Here is a 20,679-nt window from a genome sequence, read left to right as displayed (position 1 = left end):
GAGCCAGGCTGACAGGGAGCTGACAGGGAGCTGACAGGGAGCCAGGCTGACAGGAAGGCAGGCTGACAGGGAGCTGACAGGGAGCTGACAGGGAGCCGGGCTGACTGGGAGCCTCATCTGTGAGGAAGAGCAGCAAAGAGATCATCAGCCCAACCTTCCCCATAGTCATCTCCCCAAACAGGTCACTAGGGATCAACAGAAACCAGTTCCCCGAGTCTGAGAAGAGCTAAGTCATTCTCACACCCTCTTAGGAGGGTCCTTTTAGGAAACCATGTGTCCACATGCAGAGATATCTGAGACCTGCAGTGCTGGGCTGGGCCCTTAGGTCCCCCCCGCCCCCAGAGTGAGCAGGGTCCCAGGTGAACATCCCCAGGTAGAGATGCCACAGAGAATGAGACAGCAGAAAGGGACTCGCAGAACACAGGGGATAGGCATCACTCCTGTTTCGCTGTTTGGGCCACACTCAGCAGTGCTCAGGGACAACTCCCAGCCTGGTGCTCTGGGGTCATCTCCACAGTTCTTCCAGGGCAGGAATGACCTGGGGGCTCCCTCAAGCAAAGCCTGCACTCTGGCCTACCCCACCCCAGATGATCCTACAGTGAAAAGCTGCACCCCAACACTTTTGAGTACCTGCCCGCCAGAGGAGAGAATTCCCGAGACTCGCCCTCATCTTCCTCAGTTTTCACATGTAAATGATAGACAGCACAGAGGACTTCCTTGCAAGCCACCAACCTGGGCTCCATGCCGGGCACCCCAGAGGGGTCCCCCAAACCTCACCAGGAGTGAACCGTGAGCACAGAACCAGGAGTGAGCCTTGAGCACTGCCGGGTGTGGCGCAGAAACAACCCCCCCAAAAAAAGTCTCCTTGACAAGCAGGGTAGAAAAGGGTCCCAGAACAAGGGAAGTGGGGGCGGGGGGAGGCCACAGCCTGAGCTGACACCCCACACGACGTGGAAGGGGCGCGGCCGGGGCGGGGCCGCCTGCCACTCACCGGATCGTTTCTTGGACTTCGAGGAGCCCTTGGATGACTTTTTGGGCTTCTTTATCCGCTGGTATTTCAGGGCCTCCAGCCTCTCAGGCGCAGCAGCGCTCCCGGGCGCAGGCGGGCGTGTTCTGGAAGGGACAAGGGGAGAGGCCGGGTCAGCCCTGCAGTGGGAGGGAGGGCGTCGAGGAGCGGGCCCTGTGGGGTCCTCCGGCCTGGGCAGCGTGCCTGGACGTGGCCTCTCCGGCGCTGGGGGGAGCCTGCCTGGGGGACGGCACCGTGGCCGGTCATCAGGACACCTAGGAAAGGGAGAGAGTGGCGTCAGTCACGGAGCCGGGCCTGCCGCAGGCCTGCGGCTGCGAGCAGAGCTGGAGGGTCGGAGAGAAGCAGCTTCCAAGAGGAGGGAGGGAAATGTCCCAAGACAGGGCAGGGCGGGCAGCGGGTGCCTTCCACAGGCTTGACCCCGCGGCCCCGTCACCAGGGTCCTGCCAAGTGAAAGGATGGGGACCCGGGAACGCCCTACGCTGCAGTCCTCAGGCCCAGCACTGCCAGCTCCTCTCGGCACGGGACTGCTGCAGAGGCCGGCAGCCCGGCGGCCCTGCACGCGCAGGAGGGCGCTCGGTGGCCAGGCCCCCTGAGGGCAGGAGGTGCACGGTTCCAAGAAGAGGAGCTCACACACTGGCTCTCTGCTCCCCCTCGCACCCCAGCACCCGCGCTCCAGGGACGGAGGGGGAGGCAGGGAATGCTGCCCCTGGCAGTTCGACTCCAGCCCGTGGCGGCCCCTCGACAAGGGGCACGGCGAGGAACAGGCTCTGACAGCTGCAGAGAGGAGAGAACTGTCCAGGCGTGTCCGAGGCCGGCCCTCCTCTGGGGACAGAGCACAGGCGGCCCTCTCCCTGCCCCTGGCACCGGACAGGGGAGCTGTGACTCAAGAGAGAGGGTCAGCGAGGCTGCTGAGGGGAGGGAGCCCCGCGGGCGAGCCAGCCATCCCAGCAGGCACGAGGAGGAAGCGAGGTGCTGGTGCTGCAGCCTGGCCCCGCCACCGGCTGTCTCCACGGAGTTGGCGCAGCAGAAACCCAGAGACTAAGTCAGATGCCGCGTCCCGCCGCCTTCCCGCAGCGAAGGGTCTCCAGGCCTCTCCTCCGAGCACGGCCTCCAGCTGTCAGCTCCGCCAGCATCGACGGACAGACACCAGTGCCTACCCCCGCTCAGGCCAGAGGCACTCCTGACCGCACAGCCCCCGACTCCCCGCCCGCGGGCAGCTATGCAGAGGCCCACCCCATCCTCTGCGCCCCCCGGGTGCTGGGAGGGCACAGGGAGGCGAGGGGCAGAGAGCGAGTTTCCGCCAGGAAGGTGCTGCCCTCACTCCCTTCTCGGCCCTGGACTCGGGCCTCCTTGTGCTGCCTGAGAGGGACAGCCAAGGAGGAGGCCACTGTCCCTCATGTCCACACGCGCTGGCCTCAAGTCCCCAGGCGAGGTCCAGACATAGCCAGGAAGCAAAGGACTGTGCACACAGCACTCCAACCCCACCCCCCTGCCCAGCATCACCCCCCAGGCAGATGCAGAAGTGGGGCAGATGCCCTGGGCCCTCCTGCGGGGTCCGCCAGCCAGCAGGGACTTCTAGGGGAGAAGGTATTAGTGCCACCTGCCAGTATCACCTGGATCTCTTGTTGGCGTGAGGGCTCCCAAACAGTGCGCATGAAGCCCAGGGGCCCCTCCCAGTGGTTCGGGACCCACAGGGCCTCCTGGCGGAGGGCCTTGGAGCCACGCCCAGGAAGAGACGCGCTGTCACTCAGGGCTCGGGTCTCCCTCTGGGATCCTTCCTGTCCCGAGCGTTTACTTACCGCTCCCGGGCCAGGCAATGCGCTACAATAAGCCCCTTTATTCCTCACAGCGCACCAAGAAGCCGATACTACATCAGCCTCACTGTCGGGCGGAGAGGAGACACTGGAGGCAGAGAAGGGAATTAGCCTGGGGCGGAGCCGGTGGCCGGGACAGAGCCGCCACTCCCCAGCCTCAGTCAGATGCGCGTCCCGTCTCTCCTCGGCAGCACCGGGGCAGGAGCCAGAGAAGAACATGGCAGTCTCCATCTGCTTCCACCTGGGCGCACGCAGGCCGCGCCGGCACGAGCCAGACCCGGCCGGGAGGTGGCTCGGGTCGGGGCTGCAGCCCCAAATGACCCCAGAGGGCCGATCCTCGGACGGAAGAGCATCCCCTGTGCCCCTGGAGGAACAGTCACACGAGGCCCTCGGGGGTCGGCAGTCGCCCTGCTGGTGTCACCCTGGGCTGCGAGCTCAGACACAGACAGGACAGAAACACCACGACACTGTCCCCAGGCGGCAGACGAAGACAGGCTGAGGTCTGGAAGGGGGCGCGGGGGGAGAGGAGGGAGGGTGACCGGGGCCTCTGCAGACACACGGAAGGTGACGCAGGTTCCCCTGCAGCATGCAACTCCCTCCCCCGTCTCGGGGAGGGGGACCCCTGGCCCAGGCCTGTGTGAGCCCCAGCAGCAGGTCCTCGGGAGGTGAAGCCTGGGGGCAGACAGCGTCCTGGGCACCTGGGGCTGGGCCGGGCCTCCCCACTCCGAGGTGCTCGTCCCTGCCGGCACGCCAGGGCTCCGGGGCCAGGGCAGGCTGCAGGCCTCCGGCCTCTTGCGGCACACGGCAGCTCAGAAGCAGCCAGCAGTGCTCTGAGATGCAGGAATGCAGGCGGCACTCCCGACTCCCTGCTCTCCTGGAGAGCAGGCCTGGAAGGGGAGACCCATGGACACCTCCTCCTGCCACGCCCCGAGTCTGGCCACCAGGACACAGCCGGCCACAGACCCCCACGGCCTGCCTCTGGGCCAGTGAGTGACTGCCACTCAGCGCAAGGCAAGGCTGCATCACTGCAGCAATCGGAGCCCGCTGACGTGCAAACACTGCTCCCAGACACTGCTCCCCAGACAGTGCTCTCTAGAGATGGCTCCTAGACACTGCTCTTGGCTCACTGCTCCTCAGACACTGTTCTTCAGACAATGCTCCCTGGACAGTGCTCCCTGGACACTGCTCTCGAGTCACTGCTCCCAGGATTGTGCCCCCAGGCAGTGCTGTCATCTCACTGTTCCCTGGACACTGCTCTTGGGCCCCTGCCCTCAGGACAGGCTCTCCAGACACTGACCTCAGCAGGTCATAGTTCCACCTTCTGCCTTAAAGGACAGCAACATCGCTGGCCTGTCTTCCCCTAGCCTGAAAACCACAAGGTTAGAGGCATCCACTGCCTGTTCTCGGCTGGACTCCTGCCCCCAGGTGACGCTCGTGCCTCAGAGACTAGCGTTGCGGAGTCGGGGTCACTCCTGCCTGGCCTGGGGGGTCTGTGGGGATCACTTCGCACTGTCTCCCTGGGCAGCCCCAGACACTCCCAGACCCCCGTCTCGGCCACACAACGGGCAGGGAGGATGGAGACGGCACCGACTGTGACCGGCCAGGGCCCCAGGTAACAGGAGGGGGGAGGTGCTGCCCCGTTCAGAGGGGGACGCCTGGGTGCAGGGGAGAGACGAGGGGAACAGGGACAGAGCGCACGGACGAAGACGAGACGTGGAACTTCTCCAAGCAAGACCAACGGGGACACATGCAGAGACCAGCACGGGCAGCGCTGACGGGAGCCGAGCCCCATGGCCCAGCAGGTACGGCGCCCGGTGGGGGGTGGGGGGTCGGACTCCGAGGCTCGGGGTGGGGTTCATTCTCCTGGGCCGGGGTGCTGGCCAGGCCCCTCCCCCTCACCCCTGGTTTCTGGGTTGCCACAGCGGAGAAGGGAGCATTCGGCCAGCGCAGATCCGGCGTGGAGGGGAGGCTGGAGGGTGGGGTGCAGCCCGGGGAGGGGTGAAGGCGGCAGCGAGGGCAGTCCTGGGGCTCACACCTCCAGGAGGCCCTGGAGCAGTCAGAACTGGGGGAGGGGGAGGGGAAGGGGTGGTCCCATCACTGTCACTCCAAGAGCCCCCAGCCGGCCACAGGAGGCCTCTTGGGCAGGAGGGCTACAGCTGCCCCGGGAGCTACCTCCAGCCTCCTCTCTCTGGAAGCCAAGTTCCTGCCTGGAGGAGGAGGCCAGACCTGATGCGGGCCCCAGGACACTCACTCCCCTCCCAGGACCCAGAGGCTTGGGCAATGAAGGCCTGGGGGCCCAAGGAGCTACGGGCGCCCACTTTCCTGCCCACAAGAGAGCAGGCGGCTGGGAGCGGAGCAAGCGAGTGCCCGCCGATGGGCCAGTCTGCCCTCTCCCCCAGGGGCCGCCTCTCCCCTGTCCTGGGAGCTGTGACCCCCCACCCCGCCCACCCCAGAGCAGGAAGCAGGGGGAGCTGTCAGCTGGGAGCAGCGGTGGCTGCAGGCGCTCCTGGAGAGCAGGGGTGGGGGACAGGGGCAGTGAGGGCCAGCCACCGGGCAGCAGGGCAGAGGGAGGGGGCGCACACCACCTGGGCGCGGGGCAAGGGCAGGAAGGGGGCCAGAGCCCCAGCCCGCGTCTGGGCTGCAGGGATGCAAAGCGGCTCAGGCCTCCCAGCTGGCGGGTGCATGCGGGGCACCCCAAGCCGGCCCGCGGGAGCCCTGGCGCTGGCAGCGGGGCGGGGTGGCGGGGACACACTGCCAGGCGGTGGGGGCATTCGGAAGCGGCAGCTAAGCGGGCCGAGCCGGGAAGGGCGGCCGTGGGAGCAGCGCGATGTGGGGAACCCAGAAGCCACGGGGATGGAGGCGCGGCTGCGCCCGCGCGCGGCGAGGCGGGAGGGGACATGGTCTGGAGCCCCCTGTCGAGGAAGCGATGGCCCTGCCGAAGCCCCGCCTGTCCACCCCCCGCCCCCCGGCCCGGAGCTCCCTTACCTATTGAGCGGAGGAGAGGCTTGTCTCGGTAACACTGCCCAGATAGCTGAGATCAATCAGAAACAAAGCAGTTACCAGCAGGGCACGGGGGCACCACGCACACCCCGGGGACGCAGGGGGGCACGGCCGGAGACCCCGACTACAGCGGCCAGAGCGCAGAGACAAGAACCAGACGGCACGTGGGACGCAGGAAACAGATGAGCGCGCAAGGACGGGACGGGACGGGATGGACGGGACGGGACGGGCACAGACCTGCGGCTGCGGCGTCCGCCCAGGCGGGCAGGCGGACTGACGGACGGCAGCCTGGCGCCCTGCGCACCCCGCAGCCCTGGAGCCTCCTGGGCAGGGAGGGGGTGGGACGGGCTCGGGACGGGCACGGGGCGGTCCCCAGCCTGCCTACCACCGGCTCAGCCTCCTCGGGACTCTGCGAACCTGCACATCCAGCAGCCACCAAAGGACCGAAGCAGAGGGACGGGGACGGGGACCCTCCGGAGACGGGGCGGCCCCCCTGAGCAGGTGGAGCCGCCCAGAGATGGAGCAGGAAGAGAGACAGAGAGACAGAGGAGGAAGGAACGGGACAGGAGAGCGGAGGCGCAGACAGGCTCCAGCGAGCCCGGGCGGGTACCTGGCATACCAGCCGCCACGGTCTAGACTGTGCGCTCCCAGGCAGGCTGACCGCGGGAGTGTTTCTGTCTGTCTGTCTGTCTGCAGCTTCCTGTGAGGCAACGGGTCGGGGAGGGGGCTCGGGGCCAGTGGTCTGCAGGCCTGAGACTTGCCGGGCACCCACGAGGCAGTTTGAGGGGCGGAAGTGGGGAACAGGAGCCCCTGGCCGGGCGGTCCGGGGAAGTCGGGCTCCTGGGGGGTCCAGCTTAGCAAGGAGGAGAGGCCGGGGCAGACGAGGAGGCGGGACACGGCAGCAGCCGAGGTGCGGAGCTTCTCCTCCACCGCGAGAGAAACCGGGGTCCCCGGTCACCGAACACACCACACACGCGTGCCCACACCCTAACCCGGTCCCCGGAGAGCGCTGGCCGGGCCCTGGGCAGGAGACCGGGGCCCCTGCTGCCAGCAGAGACCAGAGCCTGGCTCCAGAAAGGGGGTCCGTCGGGGGGTGGGGCCGGCTGGGGAGGCTCGGGGGCGCGGGGGCAGCAGACCCGGCTCACACTCACCCGGAAGGGGGAAGCGGTGGGGGGGGGCCCTCTGGCCGGAGCAGCTCCTCCCCCACCCTCCGAGGGGAAGGCATCTGGCCGAACACATCCAGGGTGTCCGGGGGCCCCGGCGGCGGGGAGGGGCAGCTGGTGGCCAGTGTGGTGAAGCCCATGGCCGGCCGGAAGCTGAGGCTGCTGCCGCTGCTCTGGGTGGGGGAGCCCGTGGACGGCGGCGTGGGCTTGCGAGAGAAGCTGACGGCGGCTGGGGGCTGCAGCGTGATCTCGGACATCTCGGCCTGCTGCAGGAGGCCGGGGCGCGGCCGGGCGCGGGCAGCCAGCTCCGGGGAACTGGTGCGCGAGCTCAGGGGGCTTTGGGTCAGAGGCGAGAGCCGGGCAGGCTGTAGCACCACTTGATGTAAACTGGGCTCGGCGCGCCGGGCCTGCCGGGGGCTGGGCCGGGGCCGGGGCTGGGGCTCGTACCACCGGGTGTCCAGGCCGAGCGTGCTGGGGCCGCCGTGCCCCCCCGGCTCGGCCGGCTCGGGGTAAGGCAACACGGGTATGCCCATGCCTTGGCTGGTGTGTCGCAGCTGCCCCTGGCCCACCAGCGGCTGCATAGGTCTGTCCTGCCACTTGGCGGTGGCCGTGGCGGCGGGCCCGGGGACGGGGCCGCGGCCTGGGGACTTGCCAGCCCAGCCTTTGGGAGCCTCCAGGGACAGGATGCCCGGGTAGGCCGCGGGCACCTGCAGGGGGCCGGGCGGCAGGCCTCGCGGGAGGCCGGCCCTGGGCTGCAGGCTCTCAGCGACGTCACAGGGGGGCAGCTGGTGGGAGAACATCATGGCCGGCGCCTCCAGGCCCCCGAAGGGGAACTCGGGCCGGCCCCAGGGCTCGGGCGAGCGGCCGCCCGTGGGCGTCTGAGTCAAAGGCAGCGTGCTGTTGGACGCGTTCTCCCCGTTCTCCTCGGGAATGGTGGGGTGTCCGAAGGGCCCCTCACTGTGCAGGGGCGGGGAGGAGAGCACCGAGCTCAGCGGGCTGCCCACCTCGGGCATGTAGAAGGGCGGCGGCTCCACCTCGCCGGGGCTGCTGCTGCTCAGGTACCCGTAGTACTGGCCGTGGTGGAAGGGCCGGGGCGCGGGGGGCCGGGCCTGGCCCGTGGCCTGCAGCCGCCCCTCCAGGCCCCGCGGCTGGAAGCGAGGGCTGTAGGCGGGCGGCGGCAGGTAGGACTCCTGGCTGGACGAGAGGGGGGTCAGCTGGGCCTTGAGGGCGGCCACGGACGTGGGCACCAGCGGGTCCTCGTTCTCCTCGTCCGACTGGCGGAACTCGGGGTACATGTCGGACTCCTCGGCGAAGGGGAAGCCCTCGATGCGCCGGCTCTTCATGGACGGCTCCATGTCGGACGGGTCCATGACGAAGCGGCCGTCGGGCCCGCGGCTGATGAGCTCGATGGGCGTGGTGGCCTCCGCCTCGGCCTCGGCCTTGGCCACGCTGTACTTCTTGCTGCTGATGGCGCGCTTGGTCTTCTTGTACAGGGACAGCTCCTTCTCCCGCGTGGGGCTCAGCATCCGCTTGGCGGCCGGCTGGCCCTGGTCGTCGGAGGACTCGGACAGGGCCCGGAGCGTGCGGGTACTCTCGGGGCTCACCTTGCCGGAGGACAAGCTGCAGGGACAGCGGGCAGAGGGTGAGGGCAGCCGGCCGGAGGCGCGTCGCCTCCCCAGAGTCCAGCTGCGGGCAGAGTGTTTTGTCTCACTTTGTTCTTTAAAGACGGGGCGGGGGGGGCTGGAGAGATCACACAGGCAGGAAGGCGCTTAGTCCCTGACTCTGCACTGCAGTGCTCAGGGCTGATCCTGCCTCCGTGCTGAGGGGTTGCTCCAACAGTGCTCAGGGAGCAAAACCAGGCCTCCCACATGCAAAGCTGGAGCTCAGCCTGGAAGCCTCTGGCACTGTCGTTTGAAACGAGATTGAGTCCACCTGGGTCCTATGCTAGTCGGACTCTTGCCGAGAGACCAGCTCCATCCCTGGCAGCTCAAGAAACACCCGTTTCCATGCTCACCTCACAACAAATGGGGTGAAGGTGGGCTGCACTCCAGAGCACAGGACTAGGGGCTGTCCGCCTCCAGGCTGGCCTCCAGGCCTGCCCCGCTCCTCAGCAAGGCCAGTATCGAGGCACCGTGACCCACCGAGACATGCTGCCTGCCCACTCGCCTGTCCCCAGCTCCCACCCACACTGTGGCCAGTTCCTGGCTCTGCCAGGCCCAGGGGCACTTACGGAGACTCCAGACTCTTCCTGCAGTGAGTGATGGAGAGTGGAGGGTCTGGAAGGGAACGGAGGCGATAGCCAGTGAGACTGAGACCCCAGCATGTCCCAAGGGGGATCTCGGGCCTGCGTCAGGCTAGTGGCCACTTCCCCTGTACCCAGGGTGGGCCCAGGCCAGAGCCCATGTACTGCCCCCCACCAGCTCGCCCCTCCAGCCTGGGCCTTTCTCCCTCCCCCAGTGTACTCCCCCACGGCCCTGCCCACAAGATCTCAGGATGCCCACTTCAAGGTGGACTGAGCCAACAGGGGCTCTCTCCCTGCCCTCCATGGGAGCTCCGGCCCAGGGCTGAGTGGAGCAGGGGACCCGCCTCCCTGGGCCAGGCAGACACCCACCTCCCAGGGCAGGGCAGAGTGGGGACCCAGACAGACACCCACCTTTTTTGCGCTTGAGCTTACGTTTGCGCTGCTTGTTCACGAAGCAGGCGGCCAGGGTGCTGAAGAGGATGGCAGCCGCCAGAAAGCAGATAGTGGCCACGATGCCGGCCAGCACTGGCCGGGCGAGGCCGTCGTCTGTCAGGTCCGGCTGCGGGAAGATGTCTGCGGGGCGGGAAGGGCCACGCCTGAGCCTCTGTGCCACAGTCCCCCTGGGTGTACCCACCTCCCCTGTCTCCTCCCCACCCTGTGGACAGGTGAAGCTGCAGGGAACAGGAGGTTTGTGCAGCCACTCGGGAGAGGCAAAGAAAGACTTTCCCCACAGAACCACTTCCCCGGGGACCACTTCCCCGGGGCTTGAGTGCAGGCCTCGCACACACAAGGCCTCGAGTTTGGGACCAGGCACCAGGCACTGCACAGTCCCCTGACGAGGCCTTGGTGGTCCCTGAGCACTGCTGGGTGGAGCAGCACCACAGTGCAGGGCCAAGCATTGGATGTCCCGCGTGGCTAGCTGGGTATTGCCAGAGGTGACCCTCGAGCCCCATCATTGCGGGGCTTCCCCCAACACACACACACACACACACACACACACACACACACACACACACACGGAGTCTCTTGTGCTTTGCTGCCTCTGCAAGTGCTTTGCCTGTGAGGGACAGCACACCTGCTGGGGCTCTGGGTGCTAGAGAGAGGACAAGGCCAGCTGGTGCAGGTACAGCTCGTGGACGTGTGGGTGATCGGGCCTGAGCCACGCTAGTGGGGCTGACTTTCAGTTCCGTGGAAAGATCAAGCCCGCAGGAAGGAGCAGGATTGCCACTGCAGAGCTCAGGCCTGACCTCAGAAACACGAGGGAATCCAACAGGGAGGACGAGTCCATCAGGTCGAGTATCACCAGGGTGACCCCTAAGGCCCTGAGCACCGAGGGGGCCCCACCAGAACGGAATAACGCCTGCCTCCTTGCACGGTGCAGAGCTGAGCGTCACCAATGCCTGGTTCTCAGAGCCTGTCAGGAAGGGGCGGAGCAGCCCAGTGGCCCAGCAGGCGACCACGTGCCTCGCTGGGCTCCTCAGGGCACACCTGGGCCACAGGGCAGGATCCATGGTCACATTGCAGCAACAACAAGTACCGGGGCCTTGAGAAACAGGACCTGGGTCTGGAGGCCAAGGTCACCACAGGGATTCTTCCAGCCACACGCGTGGCCGAAGGGGTGCCTGTGACACACACCAGGTTGGACAGGCGCCCGGAGATCCCACAGGGGGAACTGCAAGAGGCTCTAGGAGAGTGTCCTACACCGAACACTCGAGTGGCACTCGAGTTAGGGAAAGGCGGAGCGGAGGCAGCCAGAACTGCATGCTCCGAAGCCACCCACTGCCACCTTGTGCCACCTCCCCTGAAGAAAACCAGACCCCACGGCACAGCAGCACAGGAGCCACAGAAATGGGGGGAGCGCTGATGACAGTCCCAAAGGGTCCTCAACACTCTTCGGCCCTATAATTTCTGAGATAAAAAAAATTCCAGGAGACGGAGGTGAGGCAGGGTAGTGGCCTCTGGGTAAGGAGCAGAACAGAGTTCTGTGAACAGGAAGCACAGACAGGGTGTGGCAGCTTGGCCTTCAGAAGTCCCTGAAGGAAGGGCACAACCGTGAACCAAGACACATGATAGGTCTCGGAGGCCATGATGGAAGCCAAGGAAGGGTCAGAGGGTGGGATGCAGAAAACCATCAGCTCCATGTCTCCTGGAGCATGCGGTTGCATATCTGGCCACACAACATTCAATTTCCAGCACTAAATAGGATCCCTTGTCCAACACCAGGAGTGACCCTGAGTTCAGAGTCAGAAATAAGCCCTAAGCACAGCCAGCCAGGGGTGACCCAAAATACAGAAAAAACAGGAAACAAAACAAACAAAATAAACACAAACAGAAAAGAAAACACCAAGACACACAGGAGTTAAAATATCAAAAATCAAAGATCAAGATAAGGGGCTGGAGCGATAGCACAGCGGGTAGGGCGTTTGCCTTGCACGCGGCCGACCCGGGTTCGATTCCCAGCATCCCATATGGTCCCCTGAGCACCGCCAGGGAGTGATTCCTGAGTGCAGAGCCAGGAGTAACCCCTGTGCACCGCCAGGTGTGACCCAAAAAGCAAAAAAACCAAAACAAAACAAAGATCAAGATAAAATCCTGAAGGCTGTGAAACCAAAGGAGGAATTTACACATAAAGGATACACAGAAAATTCACAGAAAATCTATCATGGGACTGGAGTGATAGCACAGCAGGTAGGGCATTTGCCTTGCACACAGCCAACCCGGGTTCGATTCCCAGATTCCCATATGGTCCCCTAAGTACCACTAGGAGTTATTCCTGAGTGCAGAAGCTAGGAGTAACTCCTGAGCATCTCTGGATGTGATGCAAAAAAAAAAAAAAAGAAAATCTATCATGAGACACTACAGGCCAGAAGAGAACACTTGTACATATAAACAGGTTGGATGAAATAAATATCCCAACAAGAATACTCTGTGCATCAGAGACCCAGCCCCAGCAGCCAAAAAAACCTCCAGAACTCAACTGCCACCATGCTCACAGCCACTCTCCACATGCTCGGGCTGAGCCCCACCCAAGAGTGAATCCCCAGGAAACCCAGATATGCAGGACTTTGTGACTGAGAACTCTGGGTTCACCAGGCCTGGGAACAGGGATCCTCCACAATTATCCCCCTGTCTCCGGCAACTCAGCAGTCACGCCCATAAGCCACCTCAGGCTGGTGCCAGGTAATCACATCATCGGCCACCATCCAGTCCCACACCCTTCTCTCCCAGAAAGGAGCGTAACATGACGCTCACCATAACCATGCTGCTGGACCCCGAGCCAGGCTGTTTCAGGTGAGACCCCTCCCTGCCCCAACGGACCCAGCCTCAGCAGCCGAAAACCTCCAGAACTCAACAACCACCACACTCACAGCCGCTCTGCACACGCTCAGACCGAGCCTCACCCACGAGTGAATCTATTCCTGGACCACGCAGCCGCATTCACAGCCACATGACACTTCATACCACACACTCTACCCATACTCCAAGAGTACCACACCACACACATTTGATGGGGTTCAAAGTAGGAGGCAACCAATCTTAGAGAGAAATATTTTTTACAGATATATATATGTATAATAATATGGATATATATACATATACATATATATGTATACTAATACAGATATATATGCATACATATATATGTATACATATATACATACATATATATATATATGTAAAAGCACTCAAGGTTCAACCTTTAACAACATGTTAGTGATCTCTTATAGAAGGGCTTACAATGGCCCCCGGTGAAATACAACAATCTTCACATTCTTTCCTCTTAAGGAAACTTTTTTGGAGCATTTTCAGTACTTTTTAATAACAAACAACCCAAAATATATTATTCAGCTCTGCTTTGGGGCAGGAGTTGGGGTTCAGGATGGAAACATCCGAAATATGGTGGTGGGAAGGTGTAATGGTGGTGGGATTGGTGTTTGAATATTAAATGTAATAAAATATTGTGAACTACTTTATAAATTTTTTAAAAATTAGGGGCTGGAGCAATAGTACAGCAGAAAGGGCTTTTTCTTTGCATGCATTCAACCCGGGTTCAATCCCCAGCATCCCAGCACTGCCAGGAGTAATTCCTGAGTGCAGAGCCAGGAGTAATCCCTGTGCATTTGCCAGGTGTGACCCAAAAAAGCCAAAAAAAAATTTTTTTTTTAATTATGTATAGAAGAAAGTACTCTGTGCAGCTAGGCTGTCATTCAAGATTGAAGGGAAAACACAAAATTCAACAGACAAAGAGGTTTGGGGCTGGAGAGAACAGTACAGCAGGTAAGGCACTTGCTCTTCACACGATTGACTGGGTTTGATCCCTGGCATCCCATATAATCCTCCAAGTCATCAGGAATGATCCCTGAGAGCAGAGCCAGGAGAAAGCCCTAAGCACCACCTGTTGTGGCCCGAAAATTTAAAAAAAAAAACAAACAAACCACAGTTTATAGCCATTAAACCAGCCTTGCAAGTAGTACTGAATGGTCCCTTCAAAAGACAGACTACACAAGCACCAAAACCTCTATCAAATTATGAAAATTAATTCCTCCATGTCAATAATCTTGCTGAATGTCAATGACCTGAACTCACGAGTCAAAACACAGAGTGACAGGATCAGAAAATTGCTGCCGGGTGATCCCTGAGCACAGAGCCAGGAATAAGCCCTGAGCATAGCCGGGGTGGCCCAAGACACAAACAGCAAAAACCCACTGCTTACTAGAGACAGTCCTGGAGAGTCACAGGAAACACGGGCTCAAAATGAAAGACGGGAAACAATCTCACAGGCAAAGAGCTGACTGAGAATAGTCCAGGACAAGCGCTTATATTGGACAACATAGGCTTCAAGGGTTAAAGCTTCTAATGGACAAGGACAGGCACTACTTAATGATGAAGACATCTATACATCAAGAACATTCCCAGGACTTGGGAAATGATGGCCCAAGTGCACACTTGGCATGCAAGAGACCTGACTCAATGGACCAGAGACAGCATAGCAGGGAGGGCACTTGTCTTGCCTGCAGCTGACCCGGGTTCAATCCTGGGTATCCCTTGAGGTTCCCTGAGTCCACCAGGCATTTCTGAGCACAGATCCAGGAGTAAGGAGTTTGCACACAGCAGGGTGTGGCCCAAAAACAAATAAAAAGAGTTCAATCCCCAGAACTGAATAATCCCCCAGGCACCTCTGGGAGTGAGCCCTGAGCACAGAGCTGGGAGACGTCCCTGAGTATCACTTAGGTATGGCCTAAAAACAAACCAAAAAAAGGACTTTACACTCATAAACATATACACACCAAATATAGGGCCATCAAAACCGATAAAGCAGCTACTAGGAGACATGAGAAAAAGGTAACACAGCAACACAATAGCGGCTGGAGATTTTAACACCCTCTTCTCAACGCCGGATAAATCAACTAAGGGAAAAAATATCAGTAACACTGACCCTATGGGAAAGAAATGAAGAGGAGAGACCACAGACTTGCACCAGAGCTGTCCACCCCAGAGAAGGTAAGGACCAGCTTTTCATGCACAGGGGACAGCCTCTGGGGTCGATCACACACTGGGAAACAAGGTCTCCTTAAAACCAAGAGGGTAGAAATCAAATGTAAGGCTTCCAACGTGGAATCAACCACAGACAGGAAGTGTGTCCACTCCAACCTGCCTGCGGGCACCCCATGTGGGCCTCCCTGCCCTGTGAGTCCCCAGAGGCCCTGTGGTGAGCACCGGACACCTGTACTCCACCCACCTGGCCTTGGCCATCTGGAGGGTAAGCAAGAGGAACTCTGCCCGCCAGCGCCATCCCAAGGCCAACTTCCCAGAGACGGCTTCTCTCCCCCCACTTCACGCAGCTGCTGGGAAACCATGGGCGCTCTCTGCAGACTCAGCCCACCCCAGTGACCAACCCCTTTAAATCCCGCAGCTCATCCCCCATCTCTACTTCTTTCACTGCTGAGTCCCCTCCCTCCCTGCCACCCAGACTCCTCTGGAAGCTGGGCCCTGGGATGCCAGGTGGACACTGGCTGGCAGAACACACATCACTGCCCACAAGTTGAACCGTTTCTCAGGCTCACAAGAACCGACAGCCTGTGATTGCTCTCTGCCTCGCACCACACCAGGCTCAAGCCTCCTGCACGGAACCCACAGTCCGGTGTAGCCTTGGCTGCCTCCAGGGGCCTTATGCTCACACTCACTCTTGGCTCCATCCACCTCGCCCACAGCTGTGCTAGTAGTAAGAAATCAGAGCCCTAAACTACAGCCAGAGGAGAGCAGGGCCAGAGGGGTTTAATGTAGAGGCCAGAGAGAGTATAAAAGGTTAAGGTACTTGCCTTGCACACAACCAACCCAGGTTTGATCTATGGCACCACATATAGTCCCCCGGGCACACCAGAAGTGATTTCTGAGCAAAGAACCAAAAGTAAGCCCTGAACACCACTACATATGACCCAACCCCACCTCTTACCCCACCAATAATAAAAACCTGGTAATTTAAACCCTGAATTCAAAACAATAAACTAGAAACAGCAAAAATACGTGGTGTTAGGCCTTGCAGGGAAGGAGAAGAGCAAGAAAAGCAGAGTGAGTGAAGATGACGGTCTGGAAGGTTCTGCCAGCACCAGCCAGCTCAGTGACCTCATTCGGTGATGATTCCGGGGCACCATGATGAGGATGTTTAATGAGCTCAAAGAAACAATGATACCGGTATAGGGAAGCAGGGGAGAGAAATGAGCAAACATAATCAAAGTAACAAAATGAAGGGTGTGGCATGCAAAATAGACATCTCAGTGGAAGGCTTCAGCAGCAGGGTAACAGCAGCAGAGGAAAGAGTCAGCGAGCTCCAAGGTGAAACAAGCAGAGAACAACATAAATTGGGGGGAATTAGGAAATGAAGACAATGGTGGAGGGAAAGTGGCAGTGGTAGAGGAATTGGTGTTGGAATACTGAGTGCCTGTAACAAATCATCAAGTACAACCTTGTAAACTATGGTGTTTAAATAAAGTGCAGAGAAGGGATAAAACTAAAATTATAGTGAGAAAAAAAAGAAATTTGGGAAAAGTCTCAAAATAGATGAAAAGCATGCAACAGAGCTATGGATGAGTTCGAGAGAAACAGTATCACTCAAGTCCCTGAGGAGCAGGAAGACAAACTCAATGAGAAACACTAGTCAAAGAAATAATAAGGAGAATGTCCCAGGGTTAAGGAGTGTGTGCACCCAGATCCAGAACACCAAAGAGTCCCAGCCACCACAGACCCAAATTGGGCCGGAACGAGAGTACAGCACATAGGGTACTTGCCTTGTGTGTGGCCGACCCAGATTTGATCCCCAGCATCCTTTATGATGCCCTGTGCACCACCAGGAGTAATTTCTGAGTGCAGAGCCAGGAGTAACCCCTGAGCATTGCCAGGTGTGGCCCCAAAACAAACAAAGACAAGAGATACCCAAATAAAACTACTCCAAGACACATAGTAATCAGAATGACAAAAGCCAAAGACAGAGAAAGGCACTAAAAGTGCCAAGATCAAAAAAAGGACTAAGATACAAAGGGAATCTGATATAAGACTCAGCAGCTTTATCAAGTGAGTCCCCACAGGCCTGAAAAAAATGGGGGGATTAAAAAAAACAGAAAAAGAACCCGCCCTTTGCCGATATTTAAATGCAGCGCCAGGCAGGTATGGGTCTCTCTGCTGCTGCTTGAGCACGAGCCCGGAGGCAACTGAACTACTTTGGACACGAGCAGCTCGCAGAAATGCCTCCAGACTGTGAGCTGAGCCACTGCCCCATGTGGCGCCAGCGGGGCAGGGTTTCTCTCTCCAAGCTTCTCCATCATATGAGCAACACAAAAGGGAAGTAAAAGCTTGCAGTGATGCAATTTCTGGCAGAATTTTCCCTGGACTTCATACAGAAATCCAGACCTAATATTTCTTAATTGTCAGCAATGTGAAATGGATCCTTTTTAGCAGGTCTGACTGTGGGGGGAAACTCCAAACAATAATACTGAGCTTTTTGTTGAAATATTGAAGGTAATCAAAGTAGCAGCCATTTCTCTAGACTGTGAACTAAGCCAAAGCCCCACGCCAGCCGAGGTGAGGAAATATCCTCCTTTCTCAGTTCCTTTCCCTTTTCAGGGAGAAATCCAGCGTGGCGTCCACCATATTATGAGGTCTATTAAGCAGGCATGAACTTAGTGGCGCAGGAAGGGGAAGGAAAAAAAAAACTATGTACTTGGAACAGAGGGACGCTTGGGCAGTCTCGGGCTGATACCAGTGCACGCTCCACCAAGATTCAACCCGGGTGGCCACACTTTTGTGCAGCCGCTTTGCTGCTGATCAATCAGAATCCGGACGCCAACTAGACTACTTTTGTTCCAGAAACCGCTTACAGCCATGTCCCTAGACTGTGAACTAAGCCATAGCCCCACGCTGGCCAAGGACAGAAAATATCCTTTTTTCTTGCCGGGCAGCGTGGCGTCAACCATATTATAAGGACTATTTATTAAGCAGGCACAAACTTGGTGGCATGGGAAGGAGGAAAAATAATTTTATGTACTTGAAACAGCAGGACTTCATATCTCCCCATTCTCAGCAAAGGAAAACTAATTATCAAATGCTTCCTTGGCAGTAGGGCTGTCTTTCCTGGGGGGAAACTCCAACAATAGTGAGTTTTGTGTTGAAATATGGAATGTAATCAAGGTAAAGATAAAATGAAGTGAAATTTATCAATTACACAGGCGGGGATGAGGCGGGGGTTGGGAGGTAAACTGGGATTTTTGGGGGTGGAATATGGGCGCTGGTGAAGGGATGGGTGTTTGAGTATTGTATAACTGAGACATAAGCCTGAGAACATTGTAACTTTCCACATGGTGATTCAATAAAATAAATAAATTTAAAAAAAAAAAACAGAAAAAGAAAAAAAATACCTCAATGAAAGAAACACCTCACCAAGAACCCTCTATCCAGCTAGATTATGATTCAGATTTGAAGGAAAGATAGTTTCCAGAACAAGCAACTTAATAGCCATAAAAATAGTTTTGTAAGAAATATTAAAGGGACCTCTCTAAAGACCCAGAGGGGGCCTGGAGTGACAGCGCTTGCCCTGCACACAGCCAACCCCAGCTAAATTTCCAACACCCCTGCCAGGAGTGATTCTTGTTTATTTTGTTTTTAGGCCACACCCAATGGTGGTCAGGGCTTGCTCCTGGCTCTGCACTCAGAAACTGGTGGCTCTCAACACCTTTATTGCAAACCACAACACCTAATCAGAGAGAGAGAACAAAAGGGAATGCCCTGCCATAGTGGCAGTGTGGGGTGGGGGGAGATGGGATTGGGGAGGGTGGGAGGGATGTTGGGTTTACTGGTGGTGGAGAATGGGCACTGGTGAAGGGATGGGTTATCAAACTTTGTATGGGGGAAACATGAGCACAAAAATGTATAAATCTGTAACTGTACCCTCACGTTGACTCACTAATTAAAAATAAACTATTAAAAAAAATTTTTTAAAAAACTGGTGGCAGGGTTTGGGGAACTATATGAGATGCTGTGGATAGAACCTGAGTTGGCTGTGTGCAAGGCAAGCACCCTACCTGCTGTACTATCACTCCAACCCAGAAGTGATTTCTGAGCACAGAGTCAACAGTAAGCCCTGGGCACAGTCACTGTGGCCAAAAAATGGTGAAAAAAGGGGGGAGGGGGTGTCAAGCTAAACTTTACAAACACACACAGCAACTACAAAATGACGACAATAAATGCCCTTATCTCAATAATCTCACTCAATGTCCAATACGGTCTGAACTCACCAATCAAGAGGCATAGACGGGCAGCACAGACAGAATGCTGAACCCAACTTGCTGCCTACAAGAGACACATCGAACCCACAGGGTAAACAGAGGCTCAAAGGCAAAAGTTGGGAAACAATCAACAAACAATTCACTTAAAAAGCCAGGAATAGCCAAACTTAGATCAGACAACAGACTTCAAATTTAAAAAAGGAATTGCTGACATTGAAGGAAGACATAGAAGAGGTGGACCTGGCATCCATATACAGGGCCCTGCATCCCCCAAAAGTGGAGTACAGAGTCTTCTCCAGGGCACATGGACCTTCTCCGAGAAACACCACATGCTGGGTCACAAACATCTCTACATCAAATCAAGAAGACAGAAATCATATCAACTATCCTCTCAGACCAGGACGTTTTGAAAATAGAAATTAATGACAAACAGAAACCGGAAAACTCAAAACACTTGGAAGTTAAACTACTTATACTGAACAAACAGGGGTCATAGAGAAAATCAGAAAATCAAATGACTCCTGGAAAAAAAAACATGAATGAAGATAAGCATTACCAAAACATATTTGTTTGAGCGGGCACCAGTAACATCTCTCGATTGTGAGATTTCTTTGTTACTGTTTTTGTCACATCCGATACGCCACGGGTAGCTTGCCAGGCTCTGCCATGTGGGCTCAATACCCTCGGTAGCTTGCCAGGCTCTCCGAGAGGGGCGGAGGGATCGAACACGGATCGGCCGCGTGAAAGGCAAATGCCCTACCACTGTGCTATCACTCCAGCCCTACCAAAACGCATGAATGCATTCTTTTCTTTCATTATTTGTATATAAGAAAGCCATGGACTTTTGGGTGTTGATTTTGTAGCCTGCCCTTTACTATATCTACTTATTGTTTCTAGGAGCTTTTCTGTAGAGTCTTTAGGGTTTTTCAAGTATAGTATCATATCATCTGCAAATAGTGATAACTTGATCTCTTCCTTTCCTATCTATATGCCCTTGATATCTTTTTCTTGTCTAATTGCTATGGCCAGGATTTCCAGTACTATATTGAATAGGAGTGGTGAAAGCAGAAAACCAAGTACCTTGAAATCAGCTTAACTAAAGAGGTGAAGGACCTATACAAGGAAAATTACAAAACACTACTTCAAGAAATAAAGGACACTAGGAAATGGAGACACATCCCCTGCTCATGGATAGGGAGAATTAACATTATCAAAATGGCAGTACTGCCCAAAGCACTATACAAATTTAATGCAGTCCCTATCAGTATACCCATGACATTTTTTAAAGAAATAGACAAAACGCTCCTGAAATATATGTAGAACAATAAACCCCCACGAATAGCTAAAGCAATCCTTGGAAAAAAGAAGATGAGTGGAGTCACCTTCCCCAACTTCTAACTACACTACAAAGCAGTAGTAATTAAAATAGCATGGTATTGGGATAAAAACAGACCTGCAGACCAATGGAACAGAGTTGAATATCCTGTCACAGACCCCCAAATATATGGCCACTTAATCTTTGACAAAGGAGCAAGAAATGCAAAGTGGAACAAGGAAAGCCTCTTCAACAAGTGGTGCTGGGAAAACTGGATAGCTACCTGCAAAAAAAAATGAACTCTGACCTCTGTCTAATGCCAGGCACAAAAGTCAGATCAAA

The 20,679-nt window shown here is 57.3% G+C and overlaps 1 protein-coding gene across 6 annotated transcripts in view; it reads right to left on the bottom strand.

Moving 5' to 3' along the window:
- The window catches only part of IGSF9B (immunoglobulin superfamily member 9B), a 76,351-nt gene that overhangs the window by 10,372 nt on the left and 45,300 nt on the right, over positions 1 to 20,679 (bottom strand). For 2 of the 6 annotated variants that reach the window (XM_055133355.1, XM_055133356.1), the window contains exons 16-19: positions 9,658 to 9,819; positions 9,235 to 9,280; positions 6,993 to 8,624; positions 992 to 1,113 (exon numbers count right to left, since the gene is read on the bottom strand). In XM_055133355.1, the coding sequence (XP_054989330.1) occupies positions 992 to 1,113; positions 6,993 to 8,624; positions 9,235 to 9,280; positions 9,658 to 9,819 (1,962 nt within the window). Of the gene's footprint in view, positions 1 to 991; positions 2,930 to 5,826; positions 5,873 to 6,451; positions 6,542 to 6,992; positions 8,625 to 9,234; positions 9,281 to 9,657; positions 9,820 to 20,679 lie in introns of all 6 variants that reach the window. The other 4 variants (XR_008629351.1, XR_008629350.1, XR_008629352.1 and 1 more) reach the window with 4 other exon arrangements.

The sequence above is a fragment of the Sorex araneus genome, chromosome 3 (assembly GCF_027595985.1).
Source record: "Sorex araneus isolate mSorAra2 chromosome 3, mSorAra2.pri, whole genome shotgun sequence".
NCBI lineage: Eukaryota > Metazoa > Chordata > Mammalia > Eulipotyphla > Soricidae > Sorex > Sorex araneus.
Note: the sequence above shows the minus strand (reverse complement) of the source record. Positions and strands in the feature narration are given on the sequence as shown.